General features: G+C 40.7%; 3 protein-coding genes and 2 long non-coding RNA genes across 7 annotated transcripts; 2 read left to right on the top strand and 3 right to left on the bottom strand.

The window, feature by feature from the left end:
* Positions 1 to 3,395: 3,395 nt before the first annotated feature.
* Positions 3,396 to 4,003, bottom strand: LOC149090525 (E3 ubiquitin-protein ligase RBX1-like). Its single transcript, XM_089264925.1, has 3 exons — positions 3,869 to 4,003; positions 3,726 to 3,753; positions 3,396 to 3,668 (listed from the first exon to the last, which is right to left on the bottom strand). Exons 1-3 carry the CDS (start codon positions 3,926 to 3,928, stop codon positions 3,469 to 3,471), a joined length of 288 nt encoding a protein of 95 aa, XP_089121051.1. The 5' UTR covers positions 3,929 to 4,003; the 3' UTR covers positions 3,396 to 3,468.
* A 4,333-nt stretch (positions 4,004 to 8,336) lies between these two features.
* On the bottom strand, positions 8,337 to 9,384 carry LOC115565344 (uncharacterized). Its single transcript, XR_016197520.1, has 5 exons — positions 9,094 to 9,384; positions 8,920 to 9,028; positions 8,775 to 8,856; positions 8,546 to 8,713; positions 8,337 to 8,488 (listed from the first exon to the last, which is right to left on the bottom strand). It is a non-coding gene; the product is annotated as an uncharacterized LOC115565344 (long non-coding RNA).
* A 3,651-nt stretch (positions 9,385 to 13,035) lies between these two features.
* Positions 13,036 to 14,218, bottom strand: LOC108655582 (mitochondrial carrier homolog 2). The gene has a single exon (XM_018107347.3). The coding sequence runs from the start codon at positions 14,137 to 14,139 to the stop codon at positions 13,069 to 13,071; it is 1,071 nt and encodes a 356-aa protein (XP_017962836.2). The 5' UTR covers positions 14,140 to 14,218; the 3' UTR covers positions 13,036 to 13,068.
* Positions 14,219 to 20,272: 6,054 nt separating this feature from the next.
* LOC108657606 (mitochondrial import inner membrane translocase subunit TIM16) lies at positions 20,273 to 21,121 on the top strand. The gene has a single exon (XM_018110262.3). It carries the CDS (start codon positions 20,472 to 20,474, stop codon positions 20,982 to 20,984), a length of 513 nt encoding a protein of 170 aa, XP_017965751.1. The 5' UTR covers positions 20,273 to 20,471; the 3' UTR covers positions 20,985 to 21,121.
* A 1,500-nt stretch (positions 21,122 to 22,621) lies between these two features.
* LOC108657607 (uncharacterized) lies at positions 22,622 to 25,174 on the top strand. Of its 3 annotated transcripts, none has more exons than XR_016197560.1 (6): positions 22,622 to 23,203; positions 23,264 to 23,377; positions 24,499 to 24,663; positions 24,737 to 24,800; positions 24,877 to 24,970; positions 25,041 to 25,174. It is a non-coding gene; the product is annotated as an uncharacterized LOC108657607 (long non-coding RNA). The 3 variants fall into 3 exon arrangements; XR_016197561.1 differs by having other exon boundaries at positions 22,624 to 23,203; positions 24,733 to 24,800; positions 24,881 to 24,970; XR_001925987.3 differs by having other exon boundaries at positions 22,630 to 23,203; positions 24,733 to 24,800.
* Positions 25,175 to 25,526: the final 352 nt, after the last annotated feature.

Genomic DNA, 25,526 nt, shown 5'->3' with positions numbered 1-25,526 from the left:
TACAGGGTATAAAAACAAAGCTCTTCCAGCATCGCTCGCTGATAGTTCGCAGCGTTTGCTGCTCGTATCGTAAAAACGCAAAACGTTTTATCTAAAAGCGATAAATTTGCAAAAGAGCGAAAAAAGAATACGGAAAACTTACAAACGCGCCACCAAAATCTCAATCCACAAAAAGCGCTTGCACACACAGACACTTACACAGACACACATAGCCCACCCACATGGACATCAATTTTCTCGCCCAATGTGTGTGTGTGTGTGTGTGTGGGATGTGGATGGGTGTGGGTGTGTGCCGAAAAACGTTGGTAAATGCCGTTAGTGATGCTCACAGTCTAACACCCTTTCGCAGCTTCAGCTCAACTGATTCTGAAGTATTGTAAATGAAAGCGATTGACTGAATGATTGATTGCTTGACCTAGAGATTCTGTCTCTAAATACAGCCTAAAATTATAAGAGCTATGCGATATATGCGTTAGGAAGGGCTTGATTGACTTACTTCTCGATCAATGGACTGATTGATGCGTAAGTTTGTAAATTTAAAATAAGAGCGATGAAGGAATGTTTGATTGATTGACTGATTGATTAGCAAACTGTTTGATTGCTAGCCTCGTATTGACTATTATTATTATCTCATTATTATGTAAGAGCTAAAAGGACTAACAGATTGATTGATTGAAACGATTGATGATGATTGATGAGTGCTATACCACGTCTAGCTATGAAAATGTTCTATTGGTTTTGCTAGAAACTAAGAATTAGCTGATTGACAGACTTGATTTAGTCTACTGCTATCCAAAATTCAGCCTATAATTTTGATAATCGCCTCTATATGCCTTATAGTAGGATGATGTAGATTGATTGACTGCTTGATTGACTTGAGATGTTCTCTGTACTGCTTAGTTATTTAGAGTTGGTAAAGCCTAAATCTTGTCTTATGGAAAAAAATGAGCATGAAAGTTGAGTTGATTGATTGACTAGAAAGTTGGATGATTGATGCTCGACGTATTGCTTCAATTTATTATTGTGGATTTTCGTTGACAGATTGAGCGTCTATAGCTATGAATATAAATATAATTTGACTTTCAAGCGCATATTGTATTGCCTTGGAATAGGACTCGGACGGAGCCCAGCTCTATGTAGTGTCCCGAAAAAATAAAACACAGCCAAAATTGTCCCTCCCAAGGCGCCAGAATCGAGCTTTGAGTGGAGCTGCTGCTACTGCTGCTTTGCTTATCGCCTCGCACATTTGCGCTTTTCCCGAACATTTTTTGCGCCACAGAATGTGCTGTAATGGGGCATGGGGGCTACCCTGTTGCCCCCAGCCGTCGACTCTGCCACCCATCAGCTTCCACCCCTCAGCCATGGCATAGAGCATATCCACTCCCGATGCCAAGTAGTCAACGACATCGACGTCGTCATCGTAGCTGAAAATTCAAGTAAATGTATTGAACTTAAGCTCATTGCCTTTGCCTGCATTGTCGTCGTATGCCCTCGCACCCTCTCTCTCTCGCTTAGAAACCCGTCCCTAACCCATCTTCTCTTTAATATTGAGGAAAACTTTGTGCAATTCCTTTTATAAAATGTTTTTCTTTTTCTTCAGCCATTTCTCTGGGTCGACATCATGTACAGCGAGCGAGTAAAGAGTGGGTGCGAAGAGAGTGAGAGACAGAGACAGAGAGAGAGAGAGAGAGACAATGAGAGAGAGAGAGAGAGAGAGAGAGAGAGAGAGAGAGAGAGAGAGAGAGAGAGAGACTGAGGAGGAGGATGAGCGAGAGAAGAAAGCGCGTGAGGGATCGATTAATGGAGATCAAGGGAGAACCATGAGTAGAAAGTTTAAAAGCCTGAAGAAGCGAGAGTAACAGTACAGAGAATAACAGTACAGTGAATAACAATACTACGATTAACAGTAGAGCGAGTAAGAGTTTCTCAGAAGCCTTTCATACAAGCAGCTGCGAGTGAATGATGCTTGGATCTGGGGCCCGCCCAGTGCTCGTTGATGTGGCTCAACTTTTATGGGCACAGCCAGAGGCAGAGCTGAGATGCGACTCGTCTGGACTGCTTACTCGCGGCGATTGGTAATACTTTGGCTCGCTTGTTTTTTTTTCGTATTTTTTGCCAATGAATTTTTATGGCGCGACTTTAACGTTTAGGCGAAAGGCAGAGGGGAAGAGAGAGAGAGAGACGAGTCAAGGCAAACAAAACAAATATATTCATGACAAGATTATGTGGCAAGCCGACAGCGAGTGCACTTAAAAATTAGAGTTAGTTCGAGAGAAGGAGATGTACATATACATAGAGAGATAGAGTGAGAAAGGGAGGGAGTGGGATAGGAAGAGCGACGCTATGGTAACCATTTTATCAGCTGTTGCTGCTGCTTGGGCCACACAAAACGGGCAATTTCCGGCCGCGGAATTGCAGCTAATTAGCTAATCAACACAATTATGAGGCAGACATGAACCAGCACCAGCAGCAGCACCAGCAACAGGACAACGCGCATCAGGAAGAGGAACCGCTACAGCTACAACAGCAACAGCAACAGCAACAGCAACGTGAAAGCCGAAGCTAAAAGCCAAATGCAGCGGAAGTTAAGCAGACACAGAGAGACCGCAGACTTCAGCCAAACAAGCTTCATCCTTCACATCCGCCGGGCCACAAATGTTACCCGACGGGGCCCGACGGGGCTGCTGCAGCTGCAACTTAAGCAACGCGGCGTATGGCTGCCAGATGAGAGAGAGAGAGAGAGAGAGGAGAGAGAGAGAGAGAGAGAGAGAGAGAGAGAGAGAGAGAGAGAGAGAGAGAGAGAGAGAGAGAGAGAGAGAGAGAGAGAGAGAGAGAGAGAGAGAGAGAGAGCGAGAGAGAGAGAGATAGATGAAACTGCAAAGTATTGTTATATTCGATGGGTTAACTCCTTGATTCTATGAGATTAATGCAAATAATACCAATCAGCTATATCAGATATGTAAAACATGCTGAGAGAGCAATTGGGACTGTTCTGAGTTAGAATTATGTAAATTTATGTACTAAATCTAAAGTATTTACCTATTAAATCTGTCTTTTGCATACAGTTGCATGAAGTCTGAAGTTTCCTTATTTGCCCACACTTAATATACTGCTAGATAAGACAATCAAACTCAAGATTAATATATAATGTTCATACAGGCTCATAAGATTATGATAATACAAAAACCCTATATGATCTTACACAAAAAAACAAGTTTTACAATTGCATCCAATGAGTTTATTCTGAATACATGTACTACATGAATACATGTACTTATCTGTATATACTATCTATATAGTATTATATATAGCCATCTCTATCAGATCTCAAGTAAAAACAATACCAAATCTTACAATTGAATGCATTGAATTTATTTCGAATACATATCAATATGTAATTATTTAGTTGTGGATGATGTATACACACACATCTGTGTCTACTCGCTATTCTCACTTTGGAAATTTGGTTCAGTCTTTGTATTGCCAGGCGAGGTAGTCCAAGGGGCAGACCCAACGTTTGGCCAGCCAGCGTGAAATGCAATGGTAGTGGTAAACGTGCTGGCAGACCCCACAGGCCTTTGGGCAGTCAACGGACATATTCGATAGGCATTCGTTGCACAGCTCATCAATGTGATTGCGACAAATGGCGCAAGTATTAGCCCCAATATCTATGTTAAGGAAAGCCATCTATTATACCAAATACCAAATTGCTAAAAGTAACTTACCGCAAGCCCAAAAAGCCTTGGCATTCCACTGAAATGGAAAGAAAAGAAAAGAAACGAATAGAGCGATTTAGAGTTTGGGTTATTATTGTGGGTGATTCCATCATTTCATTAGATACAACTCGATGTTCTCTCACATGCATTACCTGGAAATTGTTGGTTTTCTTGTCTGTGGCACCATTATCAATTTTCTCTAATTCCTTCATTTTGAATTCTTGTGTTTTTTGCTTGCTACCTTTTGAAACGATTGCTAACTAAGTATTACAGTAGACTAAATAGTTTCTATCTGTACCTAATGACAGATGACAGCTTTCCCAGCGATGCAGCAAAAAGCCTACTCGAAATTATTCAAATATATATTTATATATTCTCATTCTGTTGGTTTCATTTTCATGGTCCTTGAGCGTGTCTGTGCCTGGCATTCGATATATGCATGCATATCCTTGATAATTATTGCGACAAGTGCCACAATTGTCAATGATATTATCCGTTCGTTTAATTAAACAAAAATAAATGGCAAATATGTAAGTAAATATGTTATCAGCTGCCCTTCACTTGGCCCATGGCCTGACAATGCCACGGCCAGCTGCGGCATGGATTGGAGTTAATAATTGCCCCGTTCACTTTCACTCGTTTTGCAACACTTGCGCTCGAGTAGCTGGCGACTCATTTAAATAACAGTTAGTTTATTTGGCAATTGGATAGTCTCTCAAAGGAATCACATGAACATGAACTACTTATGATGACTAAGTGCAATTACCCAACACTGAAGGGTAACTGGTTCATGGAATCAACCAGCTGCCATGATCTCCAGAGCTGAGCGCTCCTCAAACTAATTAGTTCATTATAAAAGCAACAGGAAAAAATAAAACAACGGCTGGATAGCTCAGGAGCTCAACATCATCATCGTCTTCGTCATCGTCATCAACATGCTCATCATCATTATTATTGCCATGCTTAATATCCTGTGTCAACTATTGTCTGTTCCATTTGCATTTTTGCAATTATTTCAATTAAATCTACAAAAGAAACGTCTGGCCGCAGCCCCAAGGCAAAAGCAGTTGAACACAAAGTGGATGAGGGGGCGACGGTGACGGCGCGGCGGGAAAGCGGCTGTCCGGCTGCGTTTGGCGAATATAATTTCCTTGCGCCGGATGTGACAATGAATACGCATTAATAAGTACACACATACAAAAATTATAAATATACACTCACACACACACACACACAGGCAGACAGAGACACCTGCGCATGTGTGTGTGTGCTTTCCGGTGTGTAAATTGATACGCCCGTTCATTTATTCAACCGTTCAGCGACTCGCTTGACCCCTCACGCCCCTTTCTCTCACTCTCACTCGCTCCCACTCGCACTCCCTTGTGGACAGCCCAGACGTAACCGCACAGCGTGCGCTTCAATGAATGGCTGGCTAATTTTGTAGAGAGGCGCGCGCGTACGGCACGCGCTTTTAACAATATTAATATGCACAATAATATACCAATATACATACATACATATGTACATACATACATATAAATAAATGCAGTGACGGCACAGCGGGACAAATGAAGGATAAGGCCCGGCCGGCTGCCAGCAGCAAGACAAAAGGCGCAAAATGAAAGACGAAGCAAAGCAAATAAATTTCATTGTAGGCGGCTCGCGCGTGACATGGCAACATTGTCGTCGGCGTTGCCAGATGACAGCAGGCAGTCGTCCTCGTTGGCGGCGCCTCAAATTGGATTGTATGACAGACAGACAGCAGCACAGCGGTTTCTCAATTTGCCTGTACGTCTCTCTGTCTTATTGTTGTGCTTGAAGCCAACAGTGCTGCCAGAAATTAAAAAGCCAAATCTACAAGAAAAACAGCCAAAAATCGCTATCAATAAATATGCAATAAAACGCAAAAAAGTAAATCTATTTTAAACTAATTATTATTATTCAGCTATATTCTTGCTTCCTGCCTTTCACACATTGTTTCTTCGCGTAAGCCCGCCATGGTTATAAAAAAGCTAAAATGTCATCGCTTTTGCGCACTCATCAAGCAGCGACCGCATGTGCGTAATGTGATTATTTACATGCTGCCAGTGTTGCCATATATATTTGTTTGTAATTTATTTCTTCTCCGCCTGCATGCTGCCATGCTGCGCGTGCTGTAAAGATGAAATTATATGATTTGAATAATAATTGAATTAGAAAATCATAGTCAAAGCCCCACAACATGCGCCGCCTGCGGCGCAAACAAACAGACGCCACCATCAATGTAACAACGTGACGGCTCCCACAGGCCCACTCAAACCGCCAACGAATTATTGTCACATGCGCGCATTTACATGTACATCCATTGCTGCAGTTGCAGTTGCTGTTGGTGCTGAAGCAGTTGCTCCTGCAGTGGCTGCGGCTGTTGCTTTATGAACCTCAAGTCCTGGTTGCGTGCTAACATGCCATTCACATATATACATACATACATACATATACTCCGTTTTTAATTTCAAGTCCACACCCAACTGGCTAATTTAGCACATTTTGATGAACTAGTAGATGGCAGCACTGTATTGCAAGCGATCAGCTGATCGACATGCCGAAAAGTTCGCTTTAAAATTAATGATGCATTCGCTTGTCTTTTTCGTTGTCACACATCTAATTTGCGAAATTTAAATCGTGCAATTCATTTAAGCTCCAACAAGGCAAATGCGCTCTCGAATTTGCATGCCAAAAAGCAGCGCGATGTGTGTGTGTGTGTGAAGACACGAAGAAGAAGAAGAGAAGCGCAAAGCAGCTCGAAGCGACTGCCAAGTGCTGCGTCCTTATAACTTGGGCTCTAATGCGCACGACATTTGTCGCCTTCAAATGGTTAACAAGTTTCTGCAAACGGCGACAGACAGACATCATTTACTATGTGAGTATGTGCGTGCATGCATGTGTGTGCGTCTTGTAATCATGTGAATCCGTTTAAACTGTCGAAGTGTATTGTGCGTCATTATTCTCTTTCGTGCCATTAGACTTGAATAGTTTTTCCAATACCATAAAAAAAAGTGGAAAAAAACGACAAACTCTTATCATTTGTTGCTGCTGCAGTGCATGTGCATGCGAATGTGTGTGTGTGTGTGTTGCACAGACTGCTTCTGCCTCTGTCGGACGGCACTCAAAATGGCGTATGATCAAAATTCTGATTGGCGTGTGCTTAACCACAAAATACCAAAAAAAAAAAAATATACCACATGGCGGACTGCTCTTTGTCTGTGTCTATGATGGCTGCCGATTTGAATAGTTATAAAGCGCTAAAAAATGTCTAAGCCGCATAGGCAGCTTATGTGTGCCCATAATGGCACCCGAGCCAAAATACTAACTAAATACATATATATAAATTTTGCCAATGCAACTGCAACTTTGGCAACCCGCCTGCATTTGCCCCACTTCATCAACAATTTTCACCCCTTTTTGATTTTCATCAGTAATAAATACATTTTGAACTTTAAAGCTGCCGTTGCCACATTTTTGTTGGGTCTTAATTGCGGCCAATTTGGTAATTTTTGCTCTTGTTTTTGTTGCTCAATGGCAACAATGCGCTTAAATAAATCATTTTAAAAATTTTATATAGCCCCCGCATGACGTGTGCTATGCAAATTGCATTTTAAATACACAAACACATAATATATGTACTGTATATACTCTGTATATATGTGTGTATGTATGTGTGTGTTTGTGTATGTGGCTCATTACAAAGATCAATGGCAACACCCACACAAGCATAAATGATGCACGTAACAAATGCTCGACTGCCAGTAACCCTGTAAATTAATGTAGTATCTAGTGAAAATGTAATAAAATTATTATTTGTAAACTAAATTGTTTTGCCTAAGTAAGACAAAGAGCTAAAGGCCAAAAATATACAGAATAGAAGCTAAATTTCAGTTAAGCAGTCTTTAATACCCATCGTTTGGCCGTTGCCGCTGGAAATTTCAAATATGCAACATTTTTGTGTGCAGAGGCAACACAACAATTGGAATGTAAATTGTTGTTGCTTTTGGATAATAAGGGGGCCTACAAGAGGATGAAAACAACAACAACAACAACAACAACAACAACAATTGTACCAACAATTAAAACGCATTAAAAATTGCAAACGAATAATTCTATGCTCTGGGCAATTAATTATTTATAAAATTTCTATAACTGTTTGTAATACCTTGAAATTATTTTTGACAAAAGCTCAAAATATGTGTACATATTTCTGTTTGCACGATTTGCCTTTTTGGGTATTACGACCAGTTGGGGCCAGACTTCAAATCCTTTATGATCCTTTGTCATCGAGTTCTCTTTGGAATTAACAGTATTCAATTTGAACTTATTTACCAATTCAATAATCAATGAAACATTCTCAGCCTATCGTGGATGATTGCGGGTAAATTCAAAAAGTTCTTATATAAGGGCTAATAATAATTGATGGGATCTAGCTGATAATCCTTAACATTTGCCTGAAAATAGAGCAAACACTTATGGAAAACTAAAGTCTACAATATACCTCCCAAATACTTCCCACTTGCGGTACATTCCCCTCGATATACCACATATATTCGCTACATTCTTCACTAGCTACCAATAAATAGCCAATAGAAATATTTTTCTTTAGTTGTTTATTTTCATTCTCTGACTGAATTACACGATTTTGGAACGACTATAAATTTGGAATTTCCATGGAAATTCGCTCTAATGGGAATTAGCCAAAGTGCAGAATGGTATTTGCCATTTCTTTGATAGCGCCTCATGAGCTGTGAAAGACGAACAGTTAGACTCTACGCATTAAGATTTATATAGCAACAACTTACTTTTCTTATGCACTCACATCGGATTTCGTCTTCATCTTGCCAAAACGAATTGCAGTATAAGAATATTATATATGAATGTCGATGTATTTACTATTTAAACAGTTTGCCACATTTTGATGTAATATTTTAGTTTGCCATTGATTGTAATATTAAATGATTTGATGATACCTGTGCGCGTTCAGGGCGTTGTTAGAGGGAGCGTTTAGAATGGGGTCTATGGGATACTTACCTTATTTTGGTCACCCTGAAGCAAAGGTACGATAGTTTGCTTTCAGGGCGATCAAACTTTATACAAATTCAGAAAGTGAACACTAGAGAAATTGAATTATTGTATTTATGTGCATTCAAAGAATATATTCATGTGCCAAACTCACCTTTCAAACAAGGAAATACGTAATAGAACACTTAAAACTTCAGTTTTGGACGATTGTTAATTAACATAAAATTGAAAACCTATAAATTCACAATTAGCATCCGCGATGCCTGTAAAATAGTTGAATCACATTCTGTATTCCATCTACAGTATGTGCTCTCGTAAAGCAACTCACCATCGTGTTGCACACCCAATTCACAATGAATAACACATAAACAGTTGCTCAAATTAGAGTTTAAAACACATTACGAATTTTGCACTCGAGTTCCCAAAAAAAAAAAAAAAGAAACCGAAACTTTTATGTTTTACAAAACAAAACAAAAAATATACACAAAAAATTTTTATTTTTCCGACTGAAATTTGGAAATGTTGTTTACTCGAGGAGAGCCTAAACTGAAATGAAATATTTTACTACAAACGGAGCTTAGCTGCTCCAAATTTTCGTCTGATTTCAAAGCCTACTACACAAATGGGATTAGGAGAGGTTGTGAGGTGCGATTGATTGTAGACTCTAAGCACACTATATAGATGTATTTTATTCATGTACTCAAAATTGAACTACTCTAGAAACTAAATTCAAAGTTTCGTAGATGTAGATCTAAAGACGCAGGAGATATGCTCCAAGAACTGAAGCCCTCTAAGACCTTTTATCGATTTGAAGGCAAAATTATCGATTATATGTGAAAATTTTCGTCTTAATCAGCGACAATCAAGAGAGTGAGAAAGGGAGTAAGAGAATGATGGAGAGAGATAGACTCTATTAATTGTTTTGTATAGATTGCTGTTCTTGCTCATAGACAAGCTCCTAAGCGATGCGATTCCGTATTTAATTGAATTGAATTGCAATAATAATTCATGCTTTGATCGATATTAATATACGAATATCGGCCCCAACACAAAAGTGAGGCGTACTCCAATAATAATTAAGTGGGGCACACAAAATGTTGGTCAACTCGACTCCAATAGAAACGAGACCAATGCATGTTCATTCAATAGACAGCAAGTGCATCATTTGTTCGACATTTCCGACAGATGGATATACACATATAGATACACACACACACACATACACATAGATAATACTAAGCACATGATATGCCTATAGAAACAGAAACATTTAAGTTCGAAGCATTATGTTAAATACTTGGACCTTAACCATTTTGAGCGAGGCGAGCTTGAGACATTCACAGCTAAATAAGAAAGAATGAAAACCTATTAGAGGTAACAAAGTGGGATATGAGCTGTACTTCAAACAGACAGACGAAGTCAAGAGAAAAATAATTCCAGCAAAGATTTCCTTAGTTTTCTTATCCTTCGAGCTTCGTAGCGCAACAGTTGAAGCGTCCCTCGTTGACCAGAGAACAGGTCTGCTGCCTGCCGGCACCTCCTACTCCCCCACTGCAACCAGCTGCTGCCCCATTAGAGCCCTCTCGCTCGCACACTCGTTGTAGTTAAAGACAAAATTGTGCTGCATCGTTAGCCTAATTGCATTTTCCAGGCTGAAATAGCAACAAGACAAGTCAAGAAAGCCGAACGAAATGCTGGAGAAAGGACGCAAGGATATGAGGAGGAGGAGAAGGAGGAGGCGGAGTAGGAGGAAGAGAGCCACATGCGGTATGCTGCATGCGTGCATGCGTGCATGCAGTACGTATGTATATGTCATAGAGCTGTCCACAGGCGTCCTGACTGCGACTGCGACTGCGGGCTCCCCAAGTTCCCCCAAGTTCGGTCTGCCGGCGCTGCGTTGGCGTCTGGGCCACAGAGTTGCAGATTGCATTTTTTGGTTATTAAGTCTGTACGCCTCGGCTTCGCTCTATCCTCCATGTGATGTGGGAACGGGTATAATGCACTAGAAGCCAACTGCCGCCACATAAGCTATATATGAATGTCTATATTACTTATGCATTATCTTATCGATAAATATCGATTTCCTCCATGTGATGTGGGAACGGGTATAATGCACTAGAAGCCAACTGCCGCCATATAAGCTATATATGAATGTCTATATCACTTATGCATTATTTTATCGATAAATATCGATTTCCTCCATGTGATGTGGGAACGGGTATAATGCACTAGAAGCCAACTGCCGCCACATAAGCAATATATGAATGTCTATAACATTTCTACATTATCTTATCGATAAATATCGATTTCCAGTTTTACATTTTTGCTTTGTATTGCAGATAGTTCAAAGCTAATCGCAGCTCATGCACAGCCTTTTTCAATGGAGTTCAATGGGTATCCTTTAGTCGTTCACATTTGTGCATTCACACAATTTGCCTTGTTTGGTTGGCCAGTGTGGCCAGGCACTGTCATTGTCATTGTCATCATGTGCATGTGCATGGCACACGTAACACGCACACACATCAGGCACATAAACATGCACACACACACGCACACACACACACACACACAAGCTCATGTAATAACTAGTCGTTTATTTCAAGAACTCAAGTCTCTGTGGGCTGTGGACTAACTTTTGACTTTTGATTTCTCTGGCCTAAATGAACCTAACCAACAACTGAACCAACGCACACCCACACACGACACACACACACACACACACACACACACACACACACACACACACACACACACACACACACACACACACACACACACACGCACACACACAGCAGCAGCTAAACTGTGCTTATTCCCCTTCCTTGCCCTTCAAAAGGCGTCGGCAAAATTCGTTGAAGATTTTTGATATTTTCATTACGTGCAGCTGCCAGTAACGCATCATTGTGTATGTGTGTGTGTGTGTGTGTGTGTGTGTGCAGCTCTTCTGGTTGGTTTATAAAATCTTGTACATGCACAGATTTCTATCACTTAATCTCTGCTGACATTTTATGTTGAAGCCAAGAAAAACGAGACCGAACGTAACGCTTACAACAACAAGCCCATTTCCCACACATTCCCTCCCATATCATACCACAAAATTTGGCTAGGCATTTTAGCTTATGAATTAACACAGACCACCTAATGGGTGTGTGTGTGTGTGTGGCCATATAATTCAAATTAGAACAAGGCCGAAGTGCAGAAAACAATGGCATCTACTTCAGTGCCTAGTTAAGGCGCTCATAAAATTCCAAGCTTGAATTAAAATGGCTCTTGAAAAAATTTTAGTTAAATTTTGATAAATTTTAAGAATAACAAGTAAGAAGGCTCTACTCGAGACTGCTCGACTAGGAGATGCCCTGAACCCGCCAAGCTGATATTCTTATCATTCTACAGCTCTTCTATGCACACATACATACACATGCATCCATACATAACAACGCGCTTTGCTAACGGCACAGTAAGCAGCGACTGCGTTTGGACTGCGCTGCATTTATTCGATTTTATTTGTTGAATAATCTAATTTCTAGACGTATAATCTTAATGAAAGTTTCAGAACGTTATCATAATGTTCAAATGTATGTACATTCCAAAGCACAAGTCTCTAGTACTTGAAATACGTTTTTCACAAATTTGGGAAGAGAAGAGGCGTGGTATCCAAAATCTGTTGGTTACAAAATGTTTGTATTGATCATATGTATATACACAGTAAATCTGAAGCCTCCAGGTCTAACTGCGTTCAAATTAGGCTGAAAAAACGAAATCTATTTATCGATTATTCTCGATAAAAAATATATCGAGTGAGCCATCGAAAGACTATTATAAACTCGTGCTGCGTATGGTATACACGAGTGTGCATACAAAATTTCAGCTCTCTAGTTCTTATATCTTCTGAGATCTCGGCGTCCATACGGACGGACGGACGAACAGGTGGACGGGCGGACAGATGGGCAGGGCTATATCGACTCAGCTCGTCGTTGCTCAAGAATATATGTACTTTATGAGATCTGCGATGATTCCTTCCGCATGTTACATACTTTTTCACAAAAAGATTATACCCCAACTTCCCATTTTCAATGGGTTCAGGGTATAAACATGAGGAATAATTTGATAATTTAATACAGATACAGATTAAGCCATAGATATAAAAAAAGATCCTAGATCAAAATCCACTTAGATTACAAATAAGAAAAACTTGAAAAGTTTCGGGTGAAACAGAAACGATTTCATATAATGCAAATTTTAAAAGCTTTTGACAAACCAAACGAACTATAATAAATATATGTATTCTTCTCCATTTTGTCGACTACATCAGGCGGGAAACTGTGAATGGATCGCGGGAGCGTTGCACTTGCACCTTGGAGAGGACGCGGCGAAACATGAAGGCGCCACGATAATGATCTCCGCGTACTACCAGATCCGAGAGGCAGTCGACCCACTGACCATACACGGGCATATAGGGTGGTGCGCCCGCTGCCACAGCTGAGCCAGAGCAGGCCATGCAGGCGCCCACTACCTGAAGCGGATAGAACAGCATGACGGCCCCGAACTGAATCAGCACCGAGTTGTACTCCCTGCGCCTGGAGTTGAACAGCCCGAAGCGAGCGCAAAGGGCACTCAGGGTGCTCGTACAGAAGAGGACGCCCAGATCGCTGAGGAGGCGCGGCACAAAGCCCACATACAAGCCGAGCGGTCCAGCCTGCTGTAGGATCTCCTCGACGCTGCCCTTCAGGCTCGAGTAGATCACCTCGCGGCCCACAAACTGAGCCATCTGGCGCACCGAGATGACGTAGAACGGATGCGAGATGGCCAGTCCGGTTGTAAGGATGAGTGCGTCGCGCAGCATATTGCAGAGATAGTTGCGAAAGGGATGAGTCTGCGTTTCCAGGTGCCTCCAGCCGAGCAAGTTGACCAGGCTTCCCGAGAACGCAGCGTAGACGGTGCTGCCCATGACCCGGGCAATGAGGCCCCGGTACAGGCCAGGGACTCCATCGATTTGTCGTATGTAGCGCAAGTAGTGATTCGCGCTGGGCAAAAATAGGGTGGTACGCCCCAGCCAGTTGGTCGAGATGACGGCGGGCATCGGCTCGAAGCCCAGCTGCATCAATATCTTGGCATACTCATACGGATGCATCACAGCGCCGAGGCTCATGCGCAGCATGAAGCGCCAGAACTCGTTCGGTTTGGCTCGCACGGTCTCCACACAATCCAATGCCCGATTTTCCTCTTCGGCTTCGTCCCCATCAGCTCGCAGTGCCACGGCTAGCTCGCGATTAGCTAGCAATGCCGCGCCCCCCTCGATACGTGGCCCAAATACATCAATATCGCAATCGTCCATCGCCATGGTCTTGTCCCCCGTTTTACAATATTTCTGCATGGTCAGTTGTTGAATTTCTACTTTTGTTCTCTCGAAATATAAAGTTTTTTTTTGGATTTGTTTGTTGAGTTAAGCTAGCCGCCTGATTGAGCTGCCTAGGCTATATTTTTTAACAAAATTTGGACACGAAATTTGGCATTTCTTGCCAGGCTTGTTGTATACCCCGAACCCATTGAAAGTGAGAAATCAGTTTCTGTACAAAAGTATGTAAAAGGCAGAAGGAATCAGCGGGTATCCCGCAAAGTATATACACATATTCTTAGCTAGGGCGACGAGCTGGTTCGCTATAGTGCTGTACGTCTATCCGTCCGTATGAGTGCGTCGATCTCAGAATATATATGAGCTAGAGAGCTGAAATTTTGTCTGTATACTCGTATATACTATACGCAATACAAGTTTATCTCTTTTTTCCGATAGCTCACCTGATTACTTTCTTATCGAGAATAATCGATAAATAGACTTCGTTTTTTCAGCCTAATTTGAACGCAATTATACTTTCAGATTTACTGTGCTTATGCATTTGATGTATACAAAGATTTTGTATTCTACAGATTTTGAATACCACGCCCCCTTCGCCTCCAATTGCTAAAAAACGTATTACAAATATGAAAAAACTTGGAGTTTCTCCTGCAATTGGCTTCACACTAAACTCCTTTGTCCCACTTTGTAGCTCTCCCTCACTCAACTCGATTTGTGACAATCAAAGACAATTAGATATTTCATTAGGTTTTCTATGTATTTGATCTAAATTCATTGCACATGATGCCTGTTCATAGTTTGTAGCCTAAATAGATAGTGGAACACCCAAATAGTTGGCTCTCTTCTCTCTCTTCTCCCATCTCATTTCTTATTTTGCCACAGTTTTAGCGCATCGCGTTTGTCCCCTCTTTGTCTCGTCTCACCATTTTGCCACTTATTTCCGAACATGAAATTTCAATTAGGCGTCTCTCTACTCTATGCTGTTTTTCTGGTCAATTAAATGCAACCATATTGCCAACAGTACACACACACACACACACACGCACAAGCAATGTGTAAGAATTGCAATTGTAGCTCTTTTTATTTACACGCTGCAGCAAATGAAACGTAAAAACCAGGGACAAAGCCTCTCAGAAAAAAAGCTCGACTATGTATAGGGTATATATGAAGTCTGTGCATCAAACCGTTTTTATTTTCGATTTTACTTGCAATCAAAATGTTTTGCAGTGTTGTTAAATGCTTTGCATGCAGTGTGAAGAATTTAATTAGTTAATCAAGCAATTTGTCAGTCCATCATTTTATTAGACAGCAGTAATTCACTCAAGCAGCTGATTGATGATGTCTGAATCTTTGATTGACTCAATCAACAGTCAATCATTTACCTTGCTAATACATAGACAATTGTCAATCAATCAATCAGTCTTCAGTGAGTCCACTAAGCAATCCATCAGTCATGATTGACTGTCAAATTGATTGATTTACTCAATTATCAGTCAATCAATCACCTTGCTAATAAATAGGCCATTGTCAGTCAATCAATCAGTCTTCAGTCACTCTACTAAGCAATCATCATTCATGATTGACTGTCTGAATGATTGATTGAGTCAATCAATATTCAATTATTGACGTTGCTAATAAATAGAAATTTGTCAATCAATCAATCAGTCTTCAGTCACTCTACTAAGCTCTACTAAATCTACTACTCTACTAAGTCATCATTCATGATTGACTTTCAGAATGATTGATTGACTTAATCAACAGTCAATCATTCACCTTATCAATAAATAGACAGTTGTCAATCAATCAATCAGTCTTCAGTCACTCCACTAAACAATCCATCAATCAGTTAATTACTACCTATGGCTTTCGTCTGCGAGGCAGTCAATCAAACACTTTGCCAAAAAGTTACAATTAGTCAATCAATCAATCACTTAGTTATGCAATGATTACTCGGATAATCTAGCATCTAATATTACTCGATTAATCAATTAATTTCTTAGTTGCTTCGGCAATCAAGCAATCAATCAATCAATCAATCAATCCTTCCTGCCCTTAAGCAATCAATCACGCATCATTATCTTCCCCAAGTTCCAAAATATAATCAGACCTCAGCGAGCTTCAGTTACGCTCCCATATGAATGAACTCACTTTCGAATTTCATTTGGACACCTCGTGACTCGTGTCACGTCTCCCCACCTCCCCTTTTGCTGCCACAATAATGTTGGCCATTTTTGAAGCGTCTGGTCAAAATGTGCAATCGAATGGGCTAAAGCCCCATTAAGTTGACAGAGGCTAGCCCAAAAACGAATTGCCAAAAACAGCACCAAAATGGAGAGGCTCCCCAGCAGAACGCCAACTCTGCCCACTCTAAAAAGAAAAAAATAGTATTGAGCCCGCAAAAGCAACTTATGCGACACGCACAGTTGATTAACAATGTTGCAATTTTTGAAGCGAACAGCGTTGCGGGACGCAAATCTCTGAAACAGCCAGCGGCGAGGGGGGGAGAGGAGGTAATCGTGGGCGTAGAGAACAATGAAACAATACTTCTAGCCTGGCACGCCCCCTCGATGGGCATCATGCAGTTGCCGCACGATTATTGCACATCACTAATTAGTGATGTGAATTCCGCGCGCGCGCTTAAATTTTACGTTTCGGCACGAATAGATTGGCGAGAAGCGGACAGAGATAGATAGATAAAGAAAGAGAGAGAGAGAGAGTGAGAGAGAGAGAGAGAGAGAGAGTGAGTGATAGAGAGATAGCGACTGAATGGTTGTGAGTTGGGTGTTTGCTAAAAGTTGGAGCCAGGCACGGGCCTGACGTTGACATTCCACTAACAGTAAAATTGTTTTCCAAATCCTAAGCTTGCATGTTAGCCACAAGCAATAGCAGGCACTAAAACAGCACGACTAGCAGATACCCTGGGCATACTTTATATGATATATATCATATTAATAATATGATATTCCATGATATACATACATATATCTAGTAGATATACTCGATAAAAATGTCTCTGAGAAGTGAGCTGAAACCCACCCACATAGAGAAGTTGTAGATAATGGACCTTCTATAACTAGTAACTAGTTATAGTTGCATCATCTATGGGATATTTATACAGCTAAGTTCATGCCTTCCATCAATCTGTCACAAACCGTTTCAGAGATACGTGAGACCCCGTTTTATGGTTATCAATGCCAAGCTGCAACAACAACTGGCAATAGGCAACCACGAAACGGCAGCAACCGAATGAATGGCAATGAATGCGACACCAGACACTAGGCCTAAACATTTTCAACGCCATGCATCACCCACGTTCACATTCGCATTCGCATTCGCATTCAGAATCACGTTCACGTTGACGTTCTCGTTCAGATCCCACGTTCATGTGTGGTAAATAGTGAACTGCGTTCACATTCGTCGCCAGTTCACTCTGCTGCCTCTCCCTTCCTTGCCACTATTTGTCAATTCGTATACCCTAACTTGACGGTTTTGCTCTAAAATGCTCCCTAACGAAACTATCAAAGTTGACATTAAGGTTGACATGATGTTAAAATATATGCATACAAGCTGTTTATAGATAATCCAAGATTTGTAAGTCTGAGATTTGACAGGCACTTTAACTGATGGTTAAAACTCTATGGTCTCTTTATGGTCTATTGATTTGCTTTTGCTACTCTCATGATAATAATAAGAGATATTAGTGCTTGTTAAACTTAACATGCTGTCAGCTTACTTGTGCAAGGAAACAAAGACTTTAAGCCAACAATGAATCAGTTTTGGCTTAAGGCTGACATCAACTTTTACTCTAACTGTAAACATAACACGGAATGCTAAGTAGGCGTCTTCTTTGAAGTCAGCTGGCTGTCAAATTTAGCAGATACTTGACAAGCGCTTGTCCAATTGGCTAAATCTATTGCATTCTACGATAAAACTGCATTCGTCAGACTCTAGAGCTACTTCATCAACTCAAAGGACGCTCACACGATGTCTAGGGTATCTGCTATTCGAGCAATTTGTTTGAAATCGCCTCTTATTTGCTTAATTTTTCCTTGTTTTTTCGGTAAACTGCTGCTGTTCAGGGATTAAAACTGCCGGATGCAGTGCGGAAATCAAAATGCTTTGGCAACCAACAGCGACAGATCAGAGCAGGTCGAGATAGAGCCAAGGAGGAAGAGACAGGAAGAGACAGGGAGAGAGAGAGAGGGTAATGGGTTTGGTATGGATGTGAAAACAAGGGGAACAAAAGGGCAACAGCAGTTTAAATGGCAACTAATCGCAAAATGCAGTCAAAATGAAAGCGAGAGACAGAAAGAGAAGACAGAGCGAGAGAGAGAGGTAGGGAGAGCGAGAGTTGTTATGCTGTAGGCGCACCGTGGGCCATGGTCAGGTGGAGGTGTTTGTATAATGAATGAGCTAACGCGAAAGCAGCAACTGCAACAGCAACAGCAACAGCAACAGCAGCAACAGCAACAGCAGCAACAGCAGCAACAGCAGCAACTGCAGCAACAGCAGCAATAACAACCAAACCCATCAGATGTGGCATTTTTTGGAAATTGTAGGCGAATGGAGGCCTAGGCGTGTGCACAGCGGCCCACGCCAGCCAACCTCAAATCCCGCAACTCCATCGGAGTCCAGGCCCCATGCCGCTGCACGCACAAGACAATGAAATCAAACGACAAACGCAAATGTGATCAATTACAGTTTGTGAATTTCAACGGCAAATGGAAAAGGCGATGCACACTGTGGAGCAGAGCAGGCAAACAAATGTTAATTATCGCACAATAGCGATATCAATAGATATCGATTAAGAAGTTAGCAATGCTATACAGATGATATCTTGTCATTGTCAAGATGAAACTCGACAAATTCTTAGCTCCTCATGGGGAAAACACATGCACATTCGCTTTTGCCCATTGTATTTTCCGGCTCGTCGTGAGCCACTGTGCGGCACAGCAATTGGAATTGTTGTGCATTTGCGGCTGGGCTGGGCACACTCCGTAAATTGCCAATGTGGCCGTGCGGCGCTTGGCTAAAGGGGAAAGCGGCTGGCAAGGCAAGGCAAGGCAACGCAAATCGAGGGCGTGGAATTGCGACTCGTTGGCATTACGTAATGTGAGGTTAGATTCGATTCGATGCGATTCGATACGGTTGGCTGTGCTTTAAAAAGACGCCACTCCAAATCGAGCTTATGCAAATGCAAAACAACAATAACAACAACAACAACTGCTGACAACTTGACTCTCAAAATTATGGCCACAAATTCCGGAGTCTCAGCGGGCAGACTAACAATTGCCATTCGGCATTTGACATTTGGCATTTGGCATCTGGTATTTTGTGGGCTGCATTCTGACATTGACCGGCAACAAGTCATTATTGTAATTATGTTAATACCTGACGCACATCACATCATATCACATCTTAGTCCATCTCGCTTGCACACTCGCTGTTGTCTCACTCCCGCCAGTTTGTCCATTCTCCGGAACTAAGTCAATTTGCGCATAATTTGTTTACGACCTTTACGCACACACACACAGTCAGACATTCGCACATTCTGATGGCTCGAAAGTGGCTTGCTGTGTCTTACAACTGCATCCCAGATGGGGGAACTCAATAGATAGGGTTGTATCTCTTTTTGTCTTACTAATTCTCGGCATGTCTCTTAGGCTCAATGACGCTCTGTCTCGCTCTCTCCGCCTCTCTATATGTACCTTAGGCTCACAACCTCTATCTCTATCTGTCTCTCTCCCTCTCTTTCTTTAACTTTCTAGCCCTTGTCTGTCCCCCTTTGCTCTACCTTTGTCTCTCAATCTTTCTTTATGCTTCTAACACTCTTTCTCTCTCCCTCTCTCTATGCCCCTACCTCTCTTGTTTTCTCTCTCTTTCTCTCTCTGTCTGTATATATACCCCTTTGTCTTCCTGCTTTTTTGACTCTCTTTCTCTTTCGTTTATATCTCTCTCTCTCTCTCTCTCTCTCTCTCTCTCTCTATCTATTTCTCTCTGTCTGTCTATATACCCCGCTTTGAACATCTGTTGAAGAAGAATCTGCAACAATGGGAGACTCGCTCAATCGGCCTTAGATTCACTCTCCCGCATCTCAAATCTTTTCCATAAATGTCACACATCTAAAATAAACAACAAAAAAAAACAAGAAAAAAAAGTCACATATACAAGAAACAGAACAAAATCGACAAAAATCCAAAACACGTAGGGAAGTACACACACGTTTAAGTTATATTCGGTTAGAAAATTCAGTACACTTGTACGTTAATGTTTGAGAAAAGTTGTAAAATTCTCTGGATCGAATCGAGGCACAGACTCCCAGGCAGAACGGGGGCGAGACGGAGCGGGAGCAAATGGCCAAGCATTTCGTGAAGATCCTTGTTTATGGCGCCCAATCGGTGGGTCGCGCCTTCGTGAAGGCGGTGCGTCAGGAAATCGACGCATCGCGAGCGGCGGCCCAACAGCATCGGGCAAATAGATTGAGTAGAGCGAAAACTCACGATCCGGCTGTGAAGGGTATGACACTGCATGAGGCGCAGCAGATACTCAATGTCAAGGATCTGAGCAATCTGGCCGAGATCCGTGGCAATTATGAGCATCTGTTCCGGGCCAACGAGAAGGCAACTGGCGGCTCCCTTTACCTCCAATCGAAGGTGTTTCGCGCCAAGGAGCGCATCGATCGTGAGCTGCAGATCAGATTAGAGAAGGCCATTAAGCAAACTCAAGGCGCAACTCCATCATCGCCAGCACCACCGTCATCACCTCCACCAGCAACAGCCACAACAGCAACAACAGCAACAACAGCAACAACAGCAACAGCAACAACAGCAGAAACAGCAACAGCAACAAAAGCCAATCAAGCCTAAGGCAAATTCTGTGTAATTCGAACAGCGTATATATCGTTTCTTCTTCTTCTTCTGTTCACCATTTAATGATCAGCAAAAAATTAAAATTTGGGTTTATTCAAATAAATGATACGATTCTTAAACAAAGGATTAAAGTCCATCGAATTCGATGGCAGTTGAAATCCAATCGAATTCAAATATCTGCAAGAGATCTAAGTAATTGCATCTGAATGTAATATTCATTGTTTTGCTTTAAACATTATCATGAACTTGGTTTATCTACTCTACAGCAGTTTCCCTAGATCCCATCTAACACCTCCAGATGCCCTTTAAGGAACTGCAAAACATCATATCCATCTATATATTGAAATTCAATCTATAACTATCTATATATTAACATTCAAAGTAGTTTACCTTCGCTAAAGTTTTCAGGCTACCACCTGAAGTCCCGTGTTGACGGAATTGCACTCAACTTCTTTAATATTTCATAATTCATAATAAAATCCTGTGCAATAATTCCATAGATTAATATTATCGATATCTTTTAAAGCTGATTCTATACAGTTATCAAAAATAATATTTATTTCTAAGTCTAGGTAAGTAGATATAAGATCCGCAAAAAAATCTAAACTAATCTACTCTCTTTTGACTCCGTAAACGAGTGGACGTCTGGCTGGTATGATAGACAATTAGTACAGTTGAAACAGTCGATAGTATTGGTCGATTGACTACTCTGCCGGCGACCCACATACGTCGGGCAGATCTCTTCATTATTTTCATGAGCAATGCAAAATTGATATAAATTGGCCGAATGCTGCTTCCCGGATAAACGTCAAGTGATCGATAGAGCCGGAACAGATCCTTGTATGGCGAATTCGAATAAGTTGGACTAGAAGAAATAAATGAAATGATGCATTTCGGATGACGAAGCCGATCCAGAAAATGATGTGAACACAAACAGGATTCCATGGACCACTTACCCAGCATCACTAATGCATAATGTCGACGGAAGGTGCTCCAAATGATATACACGCAGATGTACGGCGGAGACCTACTCGGAGACCATCGCAGCGGTTATCTACTATATCGGCCTGGATCCCTAGCTGATAAAGGCCGAACTGAAGCGTATCTTCGCCTTTAATATTGAAAAATTACCAGATATTGTATTGCTGAATATATTGCATTTCGTGTATAAATCTGGCTTCACTGAGAAATGCAGTTAGTCGCATTTCTAGATATTTACTATTCGAATGTATCACAAATATAATGTGGGATGCTATTGCCTGGTAATATGAAGTAATTGTGTGTTGTCTAACAAGATAGCGTCCTATTGTTACAGGCGTGTTGGAGGTATTACGCAAGTTGGCAGCACCATGCTTGGTATACTCAAAGTGGCACTCCAGCTGAGTGCGAATGAGACGCATATATGTAGCTGCAGATGAGCTTAGTAGCGGGTGACACTGAGAGAGAATGAGACGACCTCTTGTCGAAAAGCAGCGTGTGTGTGTGTGTGTGTGTTGATTGCTTGAGAGCAATAGGAATAGAAACTTCGAGAAGATACAAGTGAATATGGAAAGTGAACATGACGAGGGATATATATAAACGAACTTCTATGAGTGATTAGTAGTAGCAGTAGTCCTAGTAGGCTTTGCTCAGAGAAAAGTTAAGGCTGTATGCAAGACTCTGTAAATACATATTTGTATGAAATCCAAGTAGGCTGCAAAATGTACACGAAATCGTAGTAGGCTTTGCTTGTACAAAAGTTAAGGCACCTCCGGAGCATTCAGAATATTCTCAGTTCAGTCTGAGCTCTGGCATGAGCTGGAGCTCCTATTTTTTTTTCAAAAATTTTTGTTTTTTGTGAAAATGTGAAATTTACAAAAATTCATCAAAAGTTTACCAAATTCACAGTTGAAATGAAATTTTCGGAAAAAATTCATAAAATGTGTTTATAAAAATTTCGTGTCGTAAAAATTTTTTTTTTCTTTTGCCGTTGGAAAATTAAAAATTATTTGTAGTACACAGAAGTGTATCATGAGTTGCACAAAAATAAAAAACAAACAAAAAAAGTAAATATGCAAGTATAAAACCCATAACAAGAACCATAACAAGATGAAGGAAAAAACAAAAAAAAAAAAAAGTCAAACAAGAGTAACAAAACAGTAAAAGACAATACACCCAGCACTTATAAAAATTACAATTATTACTAGTTACAATATATTGGCAAGAACACATACACGGTAAGCTATTAGATGTGATTCATTTCCAAGTTCCGTTTTATAGTGCTTGCCATTTCGTAGTTTCCACACATATCAAATACACATGTCTCAACCCCGAGAACTGGCGACTCGCCTAAAGTATTGCGTCTTTGCTGATTTCTCTTTGATGTGATGGTACCACAGATCCGCAAAGGGGTAAGTCGAAAAGAAACATAAGTAATTTTTTTTTGAAGGAAGTAGAGCTAGTTAAACGTATAGATGGACGTAACGTAGAGAATGGACGTAACTTAAATAGATGGACGTAACGTAGTGACTAGACGTAACGTTGTGACGGAACGTAACGTACTGAATAGACGTAACGTAGAAAATGGACGTAACATACTGAATGGATGTAACTCAAAGAATAGACGTAACGTTGAGAAAGAACGTAACTTAAATAGATGGACGTAACGTAGTGACGGGACGTAATGTACTGAATGGACGTAACGTACTGAATGGATGTAACATAGAGAATAGACGTAACGTAGAGAGATGCACGTAACTTAGATAGATGGACGTAACGTAGTGAATGCGTAACTTAAATAGATGGACGTAGCGTAGTGAATGTAGTAACGTAGTGACGGGACGTAACGTACTGAATGGATGTAACATAGAGAATAGAAGTGACGTAGATAGATGCACGTAACTTATATAGATGGACGTAACATAGTGAATGGACGTAACTTAGAGAATAGACGTAACGTAGAGAGATGGACGTATCGTACAGAGATGGACGTAACGTAGTGGATGAATGACGTAAAAAAATGGACGTAACATAAAGAATGGATGAGAGGTAGAGAACGGACGTAAGATGGACGTAACGTTCATCTACCTAAGACGTAACGTAGAGGGATGGACATAACATAGAGAGTTGGACGTAACGTTGAGAGATGGAAATAACGTAAAGAATGGAAGTACATAGAGAGATGAACGTAACGTAGAGGGATGAACTTAACTTAGAGATGTGAACGTAACCTTGAAGAGGTGAACGTAACATAGAGAGCTGAACGTAACATAGAAAGGTGAACGTAACATAGGGAGGTAATCGTAACATAGAGATTGACGTAAAGTAGAGATGTGGGCGTAGAGAGTTATGTATCACCGAAAGAGCTTGCCTTACGTTATTACAAGCATCATGTTGGTCCCTCTTATAAATATTTGTCCATCAGTTTGACTGCCAGTGCCATTTAATCAGAAATGAATATTAATGCCATTATGTATTCTAAAAATATTTGAAAATAAAATTAATGGGTTAATTATTTCCATACTATTTACAGTTTGTTGGATTAGTCGCATTCAAATGAACATAATAAGAAAATATCTTAACAAAAGCAACAAAAACATTAAACAATGCACACTATGGAACGCGTTTTATGACACTAATACAATACAATTTAATGTTAAGCAATATGCAACAAGAAAAAAAAAGGACAGATTATTAGGTAAGTACGAATCTATATATTATATGTCTAAACATATATTACATATCTATTAACTTTTTTGTTTGGTAGATAGATATTGAGAAGCTGGCACTGTTAAGACGACAATAACATTCAATTCAATATTATGCTCCGATAGAGTAAGTACTACTATAGCTAATCTCTCTATATAGATTTCGTTTTTAATGATTTCGTTTTGTCGCACATCTGGAAAAGTTAGCTAAATTCGTTTTTGCGAAGATATCACAATCATCATTCCTCTAGTTATATATATAGTAAAGACGCAAACAAGAGTTTCGCCACTAAGGGGGTAAGCATATACATATACATATATCGTCCTGTGTCTCACTCAATATATTCTCTGTCTGTATATTCCTCAGCTGTAGACAGTTTTCGCGCACGGAATCCAGTTGAACCAATTGAGGGGTTGTGCGTTTGTGCGAAACGCCTGAGATTCAGCTGTTTCTAGTTTCAAATAATTGTATAACTATGAATAAATCCGTGATGTATTGAATATCGATGTGTTTTTATCTATTAATCGATAAGATTTGAAATCGATAAGCTTGAAATCTGAAATAATTCATGATCAGGTTGGGAAAGTTAATGCAAGTTAATGCAAGTCGAATCTGCTAACTGAAGTTGCTCAAATAGACGCTTCAGCTTCATTGCAGGGTATCTTCGTCTTTAGCACGCTTTAATTTGCTGTGAAATCGTTTGTGCCCAAGTCTTATCGAAGCTAAGTTTCAACGCATATTACGCATACGCCGCATGGGCCATATTAACTTCCGCTGTGGGCAGCCGCAGTGTCGCTTTAAATATTTTACGATAAATCAAATTAATCAGATTTAATGCCACGCACACACACA

Source organism: Drosophila navojoa, chromosome X (genome assembly GCF_054131105.1).
Source record: "Drosophila navojoa isolate 15081-1374.11 chromosome X, UAZ_NAV_1.0, whole genome shotgun sequence".
Classification (NCBI taxonomy): domain Eukaryota; kingdom Metazoa; phylum Arthropoda; class Insecta; order Diptera; family Drosophilidae; genus Drosophila; species Drosophila navojoa.
This window is presented reverse-complemented; position numbering and strand designations above follow the sequence as displayed.